The 15,272-nt window shown below is 31.3% G+C and overlaps 1 protein-coding gene across 1 annotated transcript; it reads left to right on the forward strand.

Annotated features, from left to right (window-relative positions):
- The first annotated feature begins 109 nt into the window (after positions 1–109).
- On the forward strand, positions 110–11,249 carry LOC134725325 (uncharacterized). The gene is made up of 9 exons (XM_063589044.1): positions 110–530; positions 3,650–4,206; positions 4,896–5,050; positions 5,837–5,970; positions 6,632–6,782; positions 7,183–7,923; positions 8,262–8,477; positions 9,281–9,489; positions 10,688–11,249. The coding sequence occupies exons 1-9, from the start codon at positions 197–199 to the stop codon at positions 11,224–11,226; spliced, it is 3,036 nt and encodes a 1,011-aa protein (XP_063445114.1). The 5' UTR covers positions 110–196; the 3' UTR covers positions 11,227–11,249.
- The last annotated feature ends 4,023 nt before the right edge of the window (positions 11,250–15,272 follow it).

Raw genomic sequence — 15,272 nt, forward strand, 5'->3', positions numbered from 1 at the left:
CCCATTACCTTGTAAAAGTCCGAAGTTTTTATTGAAGGAAAAGCACATATATTTGACAGATTTTTATTATTAGATATACATTCACAATGTTTACACCAAAAAAATCAATGAACGAAGTTATCAGAACGTTTACATATTTCCCATTGCACCGTAATAACAAAAGGGACGAAACCTTGCAAAACACCGGCAGAAAAAAATGGAAAAAAATAAGAAGCAGACGAAAAAATCTCTCTATCAAAAAATAGATCTCGAACACGTTTTCAGCTATCTCCAAACCAATGAGTATCCGCCAGATGATCGTTACAGCAACAGAATTCACAGATCTAATCTTAGACAAAGAGCTTTAGATTTTATCATTGAAAATGGCAAACTTTACTCACAGTATTATTCCACTCCCTTTCCATCGAATTGTAATTATATCAGTGATACTGACCGTCAGAAAAGTGATAAAAAGTCATTAAAAAGACTGGTACTGTTTTCAAATGAGGATAAGTTGCAGGCCTTCTATGAATGCCATATAAGCAAAGAAGGTAAAAATATTGATTGATTGATTGTTGATTGCTTTACGCCTATTAGCACAAAAAGGCTATATCGCGGCGAATAAAAATAAGAATAAGTAAAAATAGAATAAGACTCCACCATTGGTTTCAGAACCTTCTAGCTGGGAACAGTCAAATAGCTGTCAAATTCACATTCACCAATTTGATTCAAATTCTCATATTTGATTCATAATAATGTAAAACATTTTTCCGAATTATAAAAAGTCTAAAATACACAATTTACAGGGCATGGGGTCAAGGATATGTTGCTTTGTTTTGTGTGTATGTCTTGATGCCATCTAATGACTTTTGAGTTGACCTATGAAAACCTCTGATGGTCGAATAAATAATATTAACATTAATATACATGTAGATAAAAATAGATAGGGAACTCATGCAATTAGATTTTTTATGTCTGTTTAATTTCAAATTATTATATACATTGGTACATTAAAAAAATATAATTTAATCATTGTTTTTACCTGCATAATAATCTATAAGTGTAAAGCAAAATTATATCTGGGTGAAAATTGATCCGGATAAAAAAATGTCACAGTAGTTGTTGTTGTCCCTGGGATATTTTTTCCTTTGCCGTGAAATTCTTTCTGGGTAGTTAACTTATTGAATAGTTATTAGAAAAAACTTATCCTTTAAAAATACTATGAAATAATAAAAGTGTATTTGAATTAAACCAATTTTGTAAAAAAAAACGTATTTAAATGGGAATTTTTTCACAAATTATCATTGAAAAAAAATCCTGTAAATTTTCAAGTAAATATCATTCTTTTAAAAGAAAATTATCATTAAACATAAGAAAGAACACCAGAAATAATTTCAAAGATCGTAATTGGGAAATAATATCATGATTTAATAAGGTATGTGAAATACATGTAAAAGTGAGTTGTTTTCAGATCTCAGTACAAATATAAATTAAAACGTAAAGGTAGAAATATAGTTGCATTACTACTTTTAACAGTAATGGAAGAATTTGATTATGATAATATTTTTAACTATGTAAATAGTCTGGGGACAGAGATGTTGTTGTTAATTATATGAAAACCAGATAAATTATAGCATAAAAATTTATTGGAACAAAAGCAATTTAAACAGTTGGATAGTATTTACCTGTGAAATAATATCTGTCTTATTAAAAATGTATGTTGTAAGTCATCTTGTTATACAATGTTATATAAATGAATATATAAAAAATAAGATTCAAGGAAAAATTTCTCTATGAAATAGATTCAGGAATATATCATATTAATATCTTTAAAATATAAATTGCTCATAATTACCTCCCTTTGATAAATTAAGCAAATTTGTTCTACCTTTGTGAAACATTTCATAGTTAAAGTCAGGTATATATTGATTGCGAGTTACTTACATACTAATTAATGGGAGTATATTTCACAAGGTTCTGTGAAATATGATACGGCAAATATATACTGGTACATACTATCCGCATAACACAGATAGATTTTCACTCCTCTGGAAAAATTCTACCTGTGAAATACCATGCCTGGAAAAAAATTACCGTGACAAATCATCCTCAGGATAAAATATCACAGAGGAAGAAATAAACCGTTACATAAGAATGATAATTTGTGTTAGAAACCAGTCAATCAAATGTTTTACCTTTGTTTCACTTTCAATGTTAACATTCTTTACCTTCGAATAACTCAACACGCACAGTTAATGCGCTATCCATCTCTAGCCACATGTAAGTGGTTAAATTGAAGGTCACATGAATACAGATTCAATGAGAATTCATCATTAATGTTTTCTTAGCTTATTTGACAAAATTGAACCATACTAGCTGCTAAAAGGGAATTTTAATTTCACTATTCAACGACAACAGTTTGAAAAATGATTAAAAATTATTTTTTTAGATTTTTATATATCTGTATATCTCCTAGCTACAGCCCCTTGAAAGACCCATTTGCTGTCCTTGTGTTGTTTTCTGATCTTTGGTGAGGTTGTTGTCTCTTTCTCACATTTCCTTTTTCGACTCTGTTCCAGTGATAGCAGTAGATGTCTAAGATGACAGTATTGGGTTCTTTCCCAATGAGTTGTTTTGGCCAGTCTTGTAAAATGTTGTAAAACAAATTATTTTTATTGAAACTAAAATATAACTTAACCCTGTCTACAAAAAGGTCTAGCTGGCAGCACAACTATTAAATTTTGCATTTTCAGATTTACAAGATGAACTAATGGGGTCGGCATTATAAGTCAGAGTGTATAAATCCCTTTTTGTAAATGCACATACACTGTACTACATTGTACTAAGGTGACCAGACACAGGCTCTTTTCATTTTGCTGTTTTAGTTATTTTACAAAAATGTATTTTCTGTGGTTCCAAGAGCCTTATATAAAAACCAAGGTCATATAAAAAAGAAGATGTGGTATGATTGCCAATGAGACAACTATCCACAAAAGACCAAAATGACACAGACATTAACAACTATAGGTCACTCTATGGCCTTCAACAATGAGCAAAGCCCATACTGCATAGTCAGCTATGAAAGGCCCCAAAAAAACAATGTAAAACAATTCAAACGAGAAAACTAGTGGCCTTATTTATGTAAAAAAATGAACAAAAAACAAATATGTAACACTTAAACAAACGACAACCACTGAATTTACAGGCTCCTGACTTGGGACAGGCGCATACATAAATAATGTGGCGGGGTTAAACATGTCATGATTACTATGGATATCAGAAAATGCACTGAAAAGGGCTTTGTGTAGGGAATACAACTATGATTTTATGGTAATTAATGCTCCCAGGGACACAGTGCGTAGTATAAGTCTGATAAATCTGAATTTAGATTTGTCAGAGTTTCACCATAGAAATTTAACAAAGTTTACAACACTTGATATTTTGTAAAGAGTTCTTTGTATTTAATAAGTATTGACCAGTTGAATGTGTTAAGTAGTTATCATACCAAGTTTGTTTGTTGGGGGTTTTTTTTTGGGGGGGGGGAGGGGGGTTAGAGGGTTCCTGTGATAATTAATTTAAGAAAACGAAATGGACTTAAGAAATACCATATTTTTCCATTCATGAAGCAAAAACATAATATAATAAAAATTTATTGATGAATATTTTGTAGGTCAACATCATGGTAAAAACAGAACAGTAGCACTGTGTAAAGATCAATATTATTTTCTGTGTATGATTGAGATGGTTAAACTGTTGATCAGGAACTGTCCTATCTGTAGTTCAAGATTAGATACAACTAATATTATCACAATGGAGCAGAAAAATGACATGGCAATATTGAATATGTTGTACGGTGAAAAACATGGCAACCATGTATTACAAGAAATGGAAAACTTCAGAAGTTGTGGAAACAGTGATAGTACAATTGAATTATTTTCATCAAACACAGACATCGATGTTGATCATAATGAAAATACCAATGACATCAGCCAATCATTGGAATTGTCTTTCAGTTGTAATAATGAAATAAAAACTGTGCATGAAACAGACCTAGAAAGCTCAAGCTCTACCAAACAAAATTCAGCTGTTGAGAAGAGTTGTATAATGAAAAATGAGCCAGATGAGGAGAGAAATGAAGAAGTTTTAGAAAACATGGATAATAATGGAGTAGAAATATGTAACCTTGAATCTGATACTGATGTTGACCCTGGTTACTTTTGGCATTCTGTAAGATTATTTAACAACAAATGGAAGTTATTAACGACCTTGACTAGCTATACAGCCCTTGCATGGTCGGAGATTATTAACATGTCATCCAACACAATTTATACTATCAGACTATTGGCTGTTTAAGAAAAGTTACGGTTACCTGAGATCTTTTAAGTCTTTGCATATGAATTTTTATGTGTGGTTTTAGCAGTTAACAATGGTTTAGATATTTTGAAAATTCTATCTCTAAATCTGTGAAAATCCATTCAAAGATCTCAGTGTATTTCCTTTTTTTTAAAGGCAATTCTTTACAAACATTACATGTTCCTGAGTCTATATACTTCACTTGTCGGAATTAATTAAGTAGAGTAAAACTGAAAAAGTCACATCTGAAATAAACAATGACTTCTCTTCCATATAGAAGATTCTATGAAAAGGTGTTTTGATGTACTTCAAAGTCTAACATATTTTCCAAGATACTAACTACAAGTAACTTTTTCATTTTTTTTAAAGATTTTATTTTGATTTAGTCATACAATACGGGAAGATATCAGTTTGATGTTCAAAAGAATCTATAAATTAATTGTTGATTTATATTTACAATACTTTTTTACTTTCAAAAGCTGAAACACTCACCAAACTAAAATGGCAATTCATTGCACTTAATTCAGAGTTCAGAGTTTTTCAAGAGATATTAATTTTTCCAGGTTGAGTTATGTGTGTTGGGACCATATGGCTGCCAAGGAAGAAAGAAGTATGTGATGATATTCCTTGACCTCTATTCTATGTGGCCAGAGGTAACAATAGTAGATACACTATCACCAGAAATTATTACCATGTGTTTACTGGACATTGTTTGCAGGTACTTTAGTTTAGTTTTGTGTTAAAAAAAAATAAGAACATAAGGTATGACTGTCAATGATACAACTCTACACCAGAGACATGAAAATTGAAAATTGAAAGACATGATTTATGATTGAGTTTAGTGACATCAATGTCTGTACATAAGGTAAAATTAGCCTACTGAGTAACAGTCTGGTATAAATGGAGAAAAAAATAGTATACAATATTATCTTAGTGAAAAAATAAAAATTCTTAAGCATGTGGTTCAGGTTTTATTTCATTATAAATGTAGACCCTAGTTACTCCTAACTTAGTACTCTTCATCTCTTTTTATTCATATAAACACATAGTTTTTCAAAGTCTGGAAATGATAATTATTTGAACCAGAGCTTCAGGCCTTGCAGTCAGATTATAATACTCAGACTGAGAATTTGACAGAAATCAACCAACCAAAATACGGGATTTGGTGTTTAGGGCACAAAGTCTGTACTCCTAGTACTATGTAAAGTTTATGACCCAGGACTCATTCTGCTGTCATAAATGTTGGATGCTTGGCATTATAAGATATGTTGTAGCACATCATTTTCAACTCACAAATCAAGATAGGAGTATGACAGATATTTTCCAGATGTTGTTGTAGGGATTGTGATTCTTTGATTGGCTTGTCTAATTTGGACTTTTGAGGTAATTCTGGACAGCATTTGACATGGCTTTTCTTTTTTTTTGAAAATAAAATAAACTAGGTAATGAGACAACAAAGACATAACATTAATCAAATGACAATTTTTCCTTCTTCATTTATCAGATACAATGTAATGAAAAGGTTATACCTTAGAAGTAGTTTATGTGGAGGATTATCACTTTTAACACCTGATGTTCAGCTTTTAAAGTCAGCTGATTTACACATAGATATAGTGAAAAAAGATGTCCATTATTCAGGTACGCTGTATAAAAGGGAAAGTATTATATCTTACAAGTGTATTATATTTTATTGAATTTAAGGTTTTTCTTTCCTCACAACTCCCTGTGTACTTTCTGGAATTTTATACCACACAGAAAAGATTAAAGAAGCTGTTTTAAATTTTACTGATTACGGATTTTTTAACTGAAAATTTTCCACGGACCAAAATTCTACCAACACGCTAAAACTTTATACCACTGTGAACCCGTGGTACTTACAGGGCCTTGAGAATTCACTGCTTTCTTATGCACATCATTTTCTTTGTTTAATGGCCCCACAAACGTCAACATTAAGTTTCATGATCATGTCAGTTTCTCAGTATTTAAAGTATGAGGTTATTGATATTTAGTCTATAGAATCCTTCTTACATTTACATATCAACCTGATCATCTTGACCTGATCTTGACCTAATTTTCATGGTGCAATGATCAAAATTATGCTTTTGGGATACAATGTACCACTTATTTTTTTTGCTTTTGTTTACAATTTCATTTTGTTGCATCTTTTTGAAATTATGCGATGATAATCTAGAAAATGAAATAATAAATGGTCACCTTTTGATATTATTTTAAGTAGGTAAGCAACAAAAACGCTACTATCAGAATTATTTTATACCGGTATTTAAAAATCTAATTTCAGACGAGATTTGGACACTACTGAAGAACAAGGTTTCATGTTTTATTAAGAACAATTTAGACTGGCAATGCACATTATCATTTGCCATTATGCCATTTAGAATTGCATATGATGATCATGTTGATGGAACCTGTAATCTTTTTATCAGCAGAAGGTATAATATTTTTCTATTTTCTTAAAGAAGAGTATTCAAATTTATTTTAGTTATATATCTAATGTAATTAGATATTTTTGTTTAAAAGTAAATAATATATATATTGAATTCTTGATTTGATGATAAATTTTATTGAGCAATACTTTTTATCTTTTTATCTTTCAGAATAGCTTAAAATATTAACAAATTTCAAAAATAATTAACAAAATATTTGTAAAAAAAAAGAAAAAACAAGAGATAAACTCATCACCAATTAAAATCTCCAAGCATAATAGGAAAAGTGAATGTCAAATCAGAATTATTGAAATTGTATTTACCATTCAAGTTTAAAATCTGGTTTGGTTAAAGAGAAATTTGTGTGTTAATTTCTTAATTTTGAAATAAATCTACTTTATTTCAGACAAAAAAAGGAAAATGAAGATGGATTTCACAAATTTGATAGCAAGCTTAAAAAATTACTCAGCATATATAGATATTGTTCAAATAAGTCAGTGAAGCTGGGTGACAAACATGACAAGAACACCACAGATATTATAACTGAGAGGGAACTGGATTCTGTGTCTGAGAATCTTTTGAAAAAAGAAGCTAACGTGACTGAAAAAAGACTTTTAAGATATTCAAAAGACAATACTGAGACCACAAAAGTGGTTAATAATACATGTAATGAAATTGTGAAATCTTCTCGTAAAATGGCAACTAGAAACAAGAGAATTGATTACTGTTCTCTTTCGTCAGATAAACAGACCACAGATAGTTTTAAGACTAAGAAAAGGAAAGTATCCTCTGTTGGTACTATATCAAAACAAACTAAAAAGTTAAAACCAGTTTCAAACAGAAAGAAATCAAATCATGAAGACGCAATGTCCAATAACTGCAAGATTGTAGAAAATCATAGAGAATCATTTGATGACAGTTTAGTTATGGAACAAAATTTTTGTAAGGATGAAGATCAGGCAACTTTCCACAAGAATGGTTCTGTAGAGTTTAAAGATAAAAGAACAGAACATTCTGATAATTCAGAAAGAGGGGAGCAGAAGTGCGTGATAGATAATGTGCAATCTGACATTTGTCTTTCCGAAAAGAATATAAACTCAGATCTTGTAAAAGCACATGTAATTGAGGAGTCCAATGCTGACCTAAGGTAATACTTTTTAGGATTTATGCAGCCACATTGTGTCATGAAATCAAGGGTTTTCTATACACACTTGTATGAAAAATCACATTTACATTAACAAGTTAAACATGTACACCACTAGATTTCTGATGTCAGAATAAATTCTCTAACTAAAGAAAATTTAAACATATTGCATATATTTTTGATTGATGCATGGACCAATATTTCTTATAGTTCTCTATGATAAAATATATATCGTCCATGTCTTTATTTTATCATTTCAAAAAAGGGAAAGAAATATTAATTCCTGGCTTGCTTATTTTAAAAAAATTTTAAGTAGAATTATTTAACTAGTTTTATTGTAGTTTTGATCTTAGCCAGAATAACTGCAGGACAGTGGAAGAAATGGAAGATCACACACTAACAAGTCACCCAAAGCAGCAAGTAAATTGTGGTAAAGATGGGAAAATATTTACTGGCAGTAAGGAATCTGTTACAGAAAATAACAAGACTAATTCCCAATGGAAAGATTGTAAAACAAAGAAGTTAATGAAAGCTCACAGAAGATCTCTCACTTGTTTGTAAGTGTGAATTTATTTACATCCTTTAATGCTTCAAGTTATGTAGAATATAAGATACCATGTAGATCCAGCCATGTATATTCAATATTTATTCAAATGAACGAAAATATAAGCGGATTGAAGCCAGGTTTTATCCTTGCATTACAATTTGGTATCAATCTATCATATAACATCCTTTGGATATTCTTAACACATATCTTTTTAATACTTTCTGATATTTAACATATATTAAATCAACTTGTATGGAAGTGTTCAAAATACACTAAAAGGTACTTCACAAATTTTGTTAGAAATTTGTGCTTCACTAGCTAACATTGCAGACCTTTGATGATGTTTAAGGTGGTACCCAACACATCCACTAAAATTAATTGGACTCGTTTAATTTTCATAAAATTTTGTCAAAGTATTTACTTTGACCCGTTAACGAAAATATAAAAATTTCAAAAATTTTAAACCAACCGTTTTGACAAACACTAGTTTTGATCGTTGAGAGGCTTAATATTCCCTCAACTACACAACATAATTAAAACGTTTAGCTGATTTTACAGAGTTATCTCCCTGTAGTGTTAGGTACCACCTTAAAAGCTGTGACGTTGGATCGATTTGAATGAGGTTCCAAAATTACATGAAAACATACATTTGAGGCTCAGTTTATAAATTTTGACCTGAAAATATCCATTGCTCATTCATGTTAAACCTGGAAATTGTTAATTGCCAGAAAGGTCTTTTGTATGTCTTGAAGACTTTTGTCTGTTTAGAATATAAGATAATGAATATACATGTTTACTTTTTTCAACTTGTAGGTGTAGCACCTGTGGAAAGACTGTTAAATCATTTTCTCTAAAATCTCACCTGAAGATGCATTCTAACCCTAAAAGATTGGAATGTCCTCATTGTTTCAAAGGATTTTTTACTGAAGCTGATCTTACTACACATATAAACAATAGACATGCATTTATTTCTCCTTCATTATACAGCTGTACTGTGTGTAACCAAGTATTTACTAGAAACAGTAAGTATTAAACAACTTTCCTCACTTAGTCCATTCAGATGTGTAATTTTTCTTGTCAGTTTGCATTTGTTGTCCAATATCCAATATCCAATATCTATAGTTGAAGGGGCAGTACCAAGATGACCAGTGTTTTGTCATCAAACTTGGACTTTGTAATATAATAGAGTAAATAACAGAAACAGAATGAAAATGATAAGTTAACCCAACAAAAATGTAAGACAAAAAACAGAAAACTATAAGGCAAATTCATAAAGAGTATTTTCAAATTAAAAACTGACAAAAACAAAAGCATTATATCAGCAGAACAATGGGAAAATAACAGCCTCATTCCAAAATGCATGATATAGATTTGTACAAAAGCAAGACAAAAATAATTTTGGAAGACTTTTTAATGTCTTATTTGTTATAAAGATATATATATTTTGGTGAACTACACATCCTTACAAAATATAATTGTTGCCCTAGCATGTGAGCAATGTTGTCAAAGGCAATAACTCTGAAAGTTATTTAGAATTTAGTAAACATTATCATTTTCACTATAAGAGTGCACAAAGGCAATGGGCGCATTATGTGTAACCCTTGTTCAAACTTCTTTCTATCAGTCCTTCAGTCCATCCATTTTACATTTCTTTACTCTAACCTAGGTTTTTCTCATCTAATATTTATGAAATTCATACACTAAGCTATGAACCACAACACACAAACAGAGTTTTAATTTTGGTAGTGAATCATTTATTGAGGGGAGGCATTCATGTCCTCAGATAAATTTTTCTTTTATTCAGATATCTTTGAAGCAATGATAACTATAATTATTGAAGTTAGTTATCATACAATTTTAGGACAATATTGTTTCCCTTTGTGAACATACTCCTTTTTCCAGCTGTAAGGAGTAAGATAGTTTGAATAAAAAATAAGTAGTAATATTCCTGAGCATGGTCTTTCCATCCATTTCAAAAGTCAGCTTGTTTGCTAAGACATATAATTCATTGGAATTTTAAAACAGCATACCATGTACCCTATATATAAACTCAAGTTTAATGGATACATTTTTTGTGTTGGTGTATAGAATTTTATTTGTTTTCATGCTGGTAATAAATTACAATCTTTTTTTGCCAGCACCTATAAATCTATTGGAGTTTTAGTTAGGGAAAATAAATGTTACAATGCATAGTATTTAGAAAATTATTTTATATTGTAGGTTCACTAAAACGACATGAACAGTCAAGACATCAAAATTTAAAACTATACCAGTGTGACAAATGTGGAAAACGTTTTCACCGAAAGCATTATCTAACCAGCCATCATAAAATTTGTCAGCAAACAGCTAAAGAGGGAATACAGGGAACCAGCAGTGAAAACGGAATTAGAAAAGATAAACTGAAGCGTGAACGTACAGAGTCAGCAAGTGGAGATAAGACATTGATAACCAATCATAAAAAAGGACGGCGTCAGAGATTGAATGAGAAAACAAATCCTTTGACCAAGTATAATAAAGATACCAACATAGTGACAGAACAGAAAGTTGACCTTATTAACATACCTCATTGTTCAGAAAACGATTTGTCATGTATTGTGGATGTGAATAAGTCTAATGTACAGGAAATTACCCATTGTGTTATGTATGAGACAGAGTCAGGGACAGAATATCATATCATTTCAGACGATCCTAATAAACCTATAGATAGTGACACTATAGCTGCAATACAAATGCTGGCATCCCTTAAAGAAAAGGGATAATAAATTATTAAAATATGTTCCAATATCTTGATTTCAACTTGTTAACTCATAATTTTTACACATCATCAAATCATAAAACATTTTCAATCGCATCGAATCATATTTATACTTCAACTAGTTGTGTTCATTTCCATAGTTATAGTAACACAGCTATATTTTGTGCAATGTCAATTTCATTATGGAAAGCTTTCTCCACACTCAAAGGTTCATTAAGGGGTGGAAAGAAGTTTAAAATTTTGTGTTACAATTTAAAAATAGCTATCTATTTATTAATCAAGTTTCTGTATAAAAACAGTATTAGGTCAATGTCAAAACCTTGCCTTACTTAAGTTTCAAGGCCTCCTACAAAAAAGTATATATTTTTTTCTGACATTAACCTAATATTATCAGTGTTCTCACCAGATATTTCATTTAGAATCCTAGTAAAGAGGAGAAATACCATCTTGTTTCTAAAAATTAATGTATCACATGCATAACAATATACAAATGTATATAAGAAAACCACTTCAGATAGCATCACATTACCATGATACTAAAAGAACCTGGGGAGAACACTGATTATGTAATTATTCCTTCAGTGTATGTTGTTATCATTTCATGTTAGAGTGAAGGTTGGCACCTGTTAAAACATTTAAACCAAATGCATTTGTTAGTACCTGTCTTAAGTTGGTTTCACACAAAAACTTATGATTAAGATTGTTCTTAAATCATTAATCATTCAATATACTTATGATAACTCTTAGCCGTAAGTTTTTTTGTGAAATCAACTCCTGTTGTTCGGTGGTTTTCATTTGTTGGTGTGGTTCATAAGTGTTTCTTGTATTTGATATAGATTAGACAGTTGATTTCCCTGTATCAATGGTTTTACACTACCCATTGTGGGGCCCGCAATAGCTTGCTGTTCAGTGTGAGTCTAGGTTCCTTGTTGGTGTACTGTTACAAATTGTGACTTAGATGGAGAGTTGTCTCATTGGCACATATACCACATCTTCTTATATCTTTATTATGAACTAGAAATGAATTAGAAACAGAATCATATTGTGTTGTCAAAACAAGAAATATTACAGGCGTGAATCCAGAAGGGGGGTGGGTTGGGATTGGAACCCCCTCTGTTTTTTGGACGTTCAATGCATTTGAATAGGGACATGTTATTGGAACCCCCACCCACCCCCACCCCCCTGTTTTAAATGACTGGAGCTGACCCTGTATTACAAACTTAAACTAACAAGGTTAAAGTGATAACTTTCCTTATCACAGAAAAGGATTCAGTGTACCTTGTGGCACAGCATACATGCAACTTTTTTGCCGTTTTGAATCCAATAGAACTTTTAGGAGGTGAACCAGAATTAGAAAAATGGTAAGAATACAAAACTTAGAAATTTCAGATATCCTCTCTTATTTCATCTCTGAGCTTGTCAGATTTTGGGAATGTTAATCTCAGATGTATGAGTCTGAGAAAGTATGGTCTTATGCAGCTGCCTTTGTAAGATTGTATTAATATCTCATAGTAGTCCACAACTTAATATAGATTTAATGAAACCACAGTATTTCATGGACAGATTGACAGTCCAAGGATTTTTGGTACTTACTGAGCAAGACATGGAGACAAAAAATTTCCAGGGGTTTTACACATTTCTAGAAGAATTGGAGTATGGGCACCTTTCCCTGATTTCTTGAAATGAAAAAACTTTTCTGAGCATAATATTGACAAACATGGTCTTAAAGTTTTTATTTCAAGGAACATTTTTAGTTGTGTTTTGTAGAAGAAAAAAATAAGAAGGCATTGAAGACCCCAATATTGTTTATTGCTCATCTTGTCAATAGGTCCCAAATGACCTCCCACTTTCGTCTTGTCTTGGTGCAGGTGCTGTGAAATGACTAAGGAATGCTGTTTCTGTCAGCCTAATAGCATCAATAATTTTTTTTAGTCTAATATTAGATAAGATAAAGTGGAACTACTATTGGTAGGTGCATGACCATTGCTATGTAGTTTTGTTATTATTGATACTTTCCATTTCCATTGAGCTTCTAAGCCCCCATTCTTTAAGTGATTAAAACCACAGGGACTGGGTTAGCAGATTAATAAAAATTATCTATGTCTATGTCTTTTTCATTCTTTTTTTTCCTATTTCCTCTCTATTTGTACATTTACATTAATAACGTTTTTGACGTTGGAAAAAGTAGAATTTTTCAGTATACAAATATGGATAGTAAACTGCACATTGCGAGAAAACAAAACAAAAATATTGATGCCAAAGTTAATAATGTAATACAAATAAACAGGAATTATGAAAAAAAATATCGAAAAAAAGATAGATAAAAAAAAATATCTGCTAACCGAGTCCCTGTGATTTTAAAAACTATTGTTTAATTGACATGTTTTAGTTTCTTTGTAGATTAAGGAGTTATTTTTAGAAATTTGATGTACAATTGTAGTATCATTTGCACATCTTGTATCCATGAAGATTATGTAACTACCGGCATCCCATCTGAAAATCCTGCCTTTGTCATCTTCCATTATCTCTGTGCAATTTTAATTTCATAACTTAAATTGTATAAACCTTCATTTTTTATTGATTAATATTTGGTGTTTAACGCAACTTTCGTCGGTTTTGACTATATTCTGTGGTGGTCGGTTTTCATTTGAAGAGAAAACATGCATGCCCAGAGATAACCACAACCTTTGTGGAAAAAACTGACAACCTAATCAATTATCATTGAAAGCGATCGTCCCTGCCATGTGCTGGGTTCAAACTTACAGCCTCAACGTTGACAGACCAGAGGTACGTAGTTAAAACTACATAGACCCGGTGACTCGGACACTGTGGACCCATATAATTTGTTGAGGTGCTATAATGGTATGGTTAACCATGGTACTGTGTTTTTCGGTGGTGTCGTACATCATAAGAATCAATGGTTATCTTTATACTCTGATATGGTTTGTTCATCTTGAAGTTTGATGAGCTTTGACACCAAAACAGGGACCGACCATACATTAGAGCTTTGTATTTCCCAATAGTATACGGACGACATCTGCCATGATTTAAGTATGGTTATAATCGAAATCATGATTAAAAGATTGTAAAAAGATCTACAATTCAAATTTATGAAGCAGATTTCTATGGGCTCATATTGTTTGAGTTCTTAGCATTCGTTTCATCGTGTTAAATTGACTGAAAGCATTAAAGCAGGAATAAGAGAAGGTAAAAAAGACAGGAAACCCAAGACACAAAAACAAATCAACCAGTTTATTTTTATTGTTGATTGTTTAGCGTCCAGTGGCAAAGCTTTTATGCATAATCAGAACAAGAATAAATTTAACAATACATAATTTATATTTTAATCAGCTTAAGAACACAAAACCCCTTAAGACTTGTCAAGATTTTAGAGTCAGATTTATTGTTTAAACTTTAAACTGAACACCACATTATATATGTGTAATTTTTTAACAATACAAGTCATCAGGAAAATTAGTTAACACGTACATTTTGTACAATTCTTTTAGAACCTTGTTTTTTTACTCCTAAACTGAAAGCAGTGATCGTGCAAAACATGCAGGTTGGATGTATTCAATGATGAACCAAGGTCATTCCTGTTGACCTCATCTGGGGACAAAATATTAAAACATATCTTTAAAAAGGTTATTGCTGAACTGATCTCGGTACAGATTCACAGCGGCCATGAGGCGATATTAACCATACTACTGTGTTTATCGTATTTTGGCCATCATACTACTGTGTTTATCGTATTTTTGGCCATCATACTACTGTGTTTATCGTATTTTGGCCATCATACTACTGTGTTTATCGTATTTTGGCCATCATACTATTGTGTTTATCGTATTTTGGCCATCATATTACTGCTGTAATTATCGTATTTTGGCCATGTTGGATCGACAACAAGGAAAGAGTTTTGCTCCTCTCTTTTCGCAAACATAGAAAAATACACAAAGCGAAGCTTGAACAGTATAAAGTTTGAAAACATAAACAGATATAGAAAGATGTGATATGAGTGCCAATGAGACAACTCTCCATTCAAGTAACAAT

Source organism: Mytilus trossulus, chromosome 7, assembly GCF_036588685.1.
Source record: "Mytilus trossulus isolate FHL-02 chromosome 7, PNRI_Mtr1.1.1.hap1, whole genome shotgun sequence".
NCBI classification, from domain to species: domain Eukaryota; kingdom Metazoa; phylum Mollusca; class Bivalvia; order Mytilida; family Mytilidae; genus Mytilus; species Mytilus trossulus.

Coding starts and splice junctions, on each gene's coding strand:
- LOC134725325 (XM_063589044.1), top strand. CDS start 197: ATGGAAAAAAATAAGAAGCAGACGAAAAAATCTCTCTATCAAAAAATA. Junction 531..3,649: donor ATGCCATATAAGCAAAGAAG/GTAAAAATATTG, acceptor AATATTTTGTAG/GTCAACATCATGGTAAAAAC. Junction 8,478..9,280: donor AGAAGATCTCTCACTTGTTT/GTAAGTGTGAAT, acceptor TTCAACTTGTAG/GTGTAGCACCTGTGGAAAGA.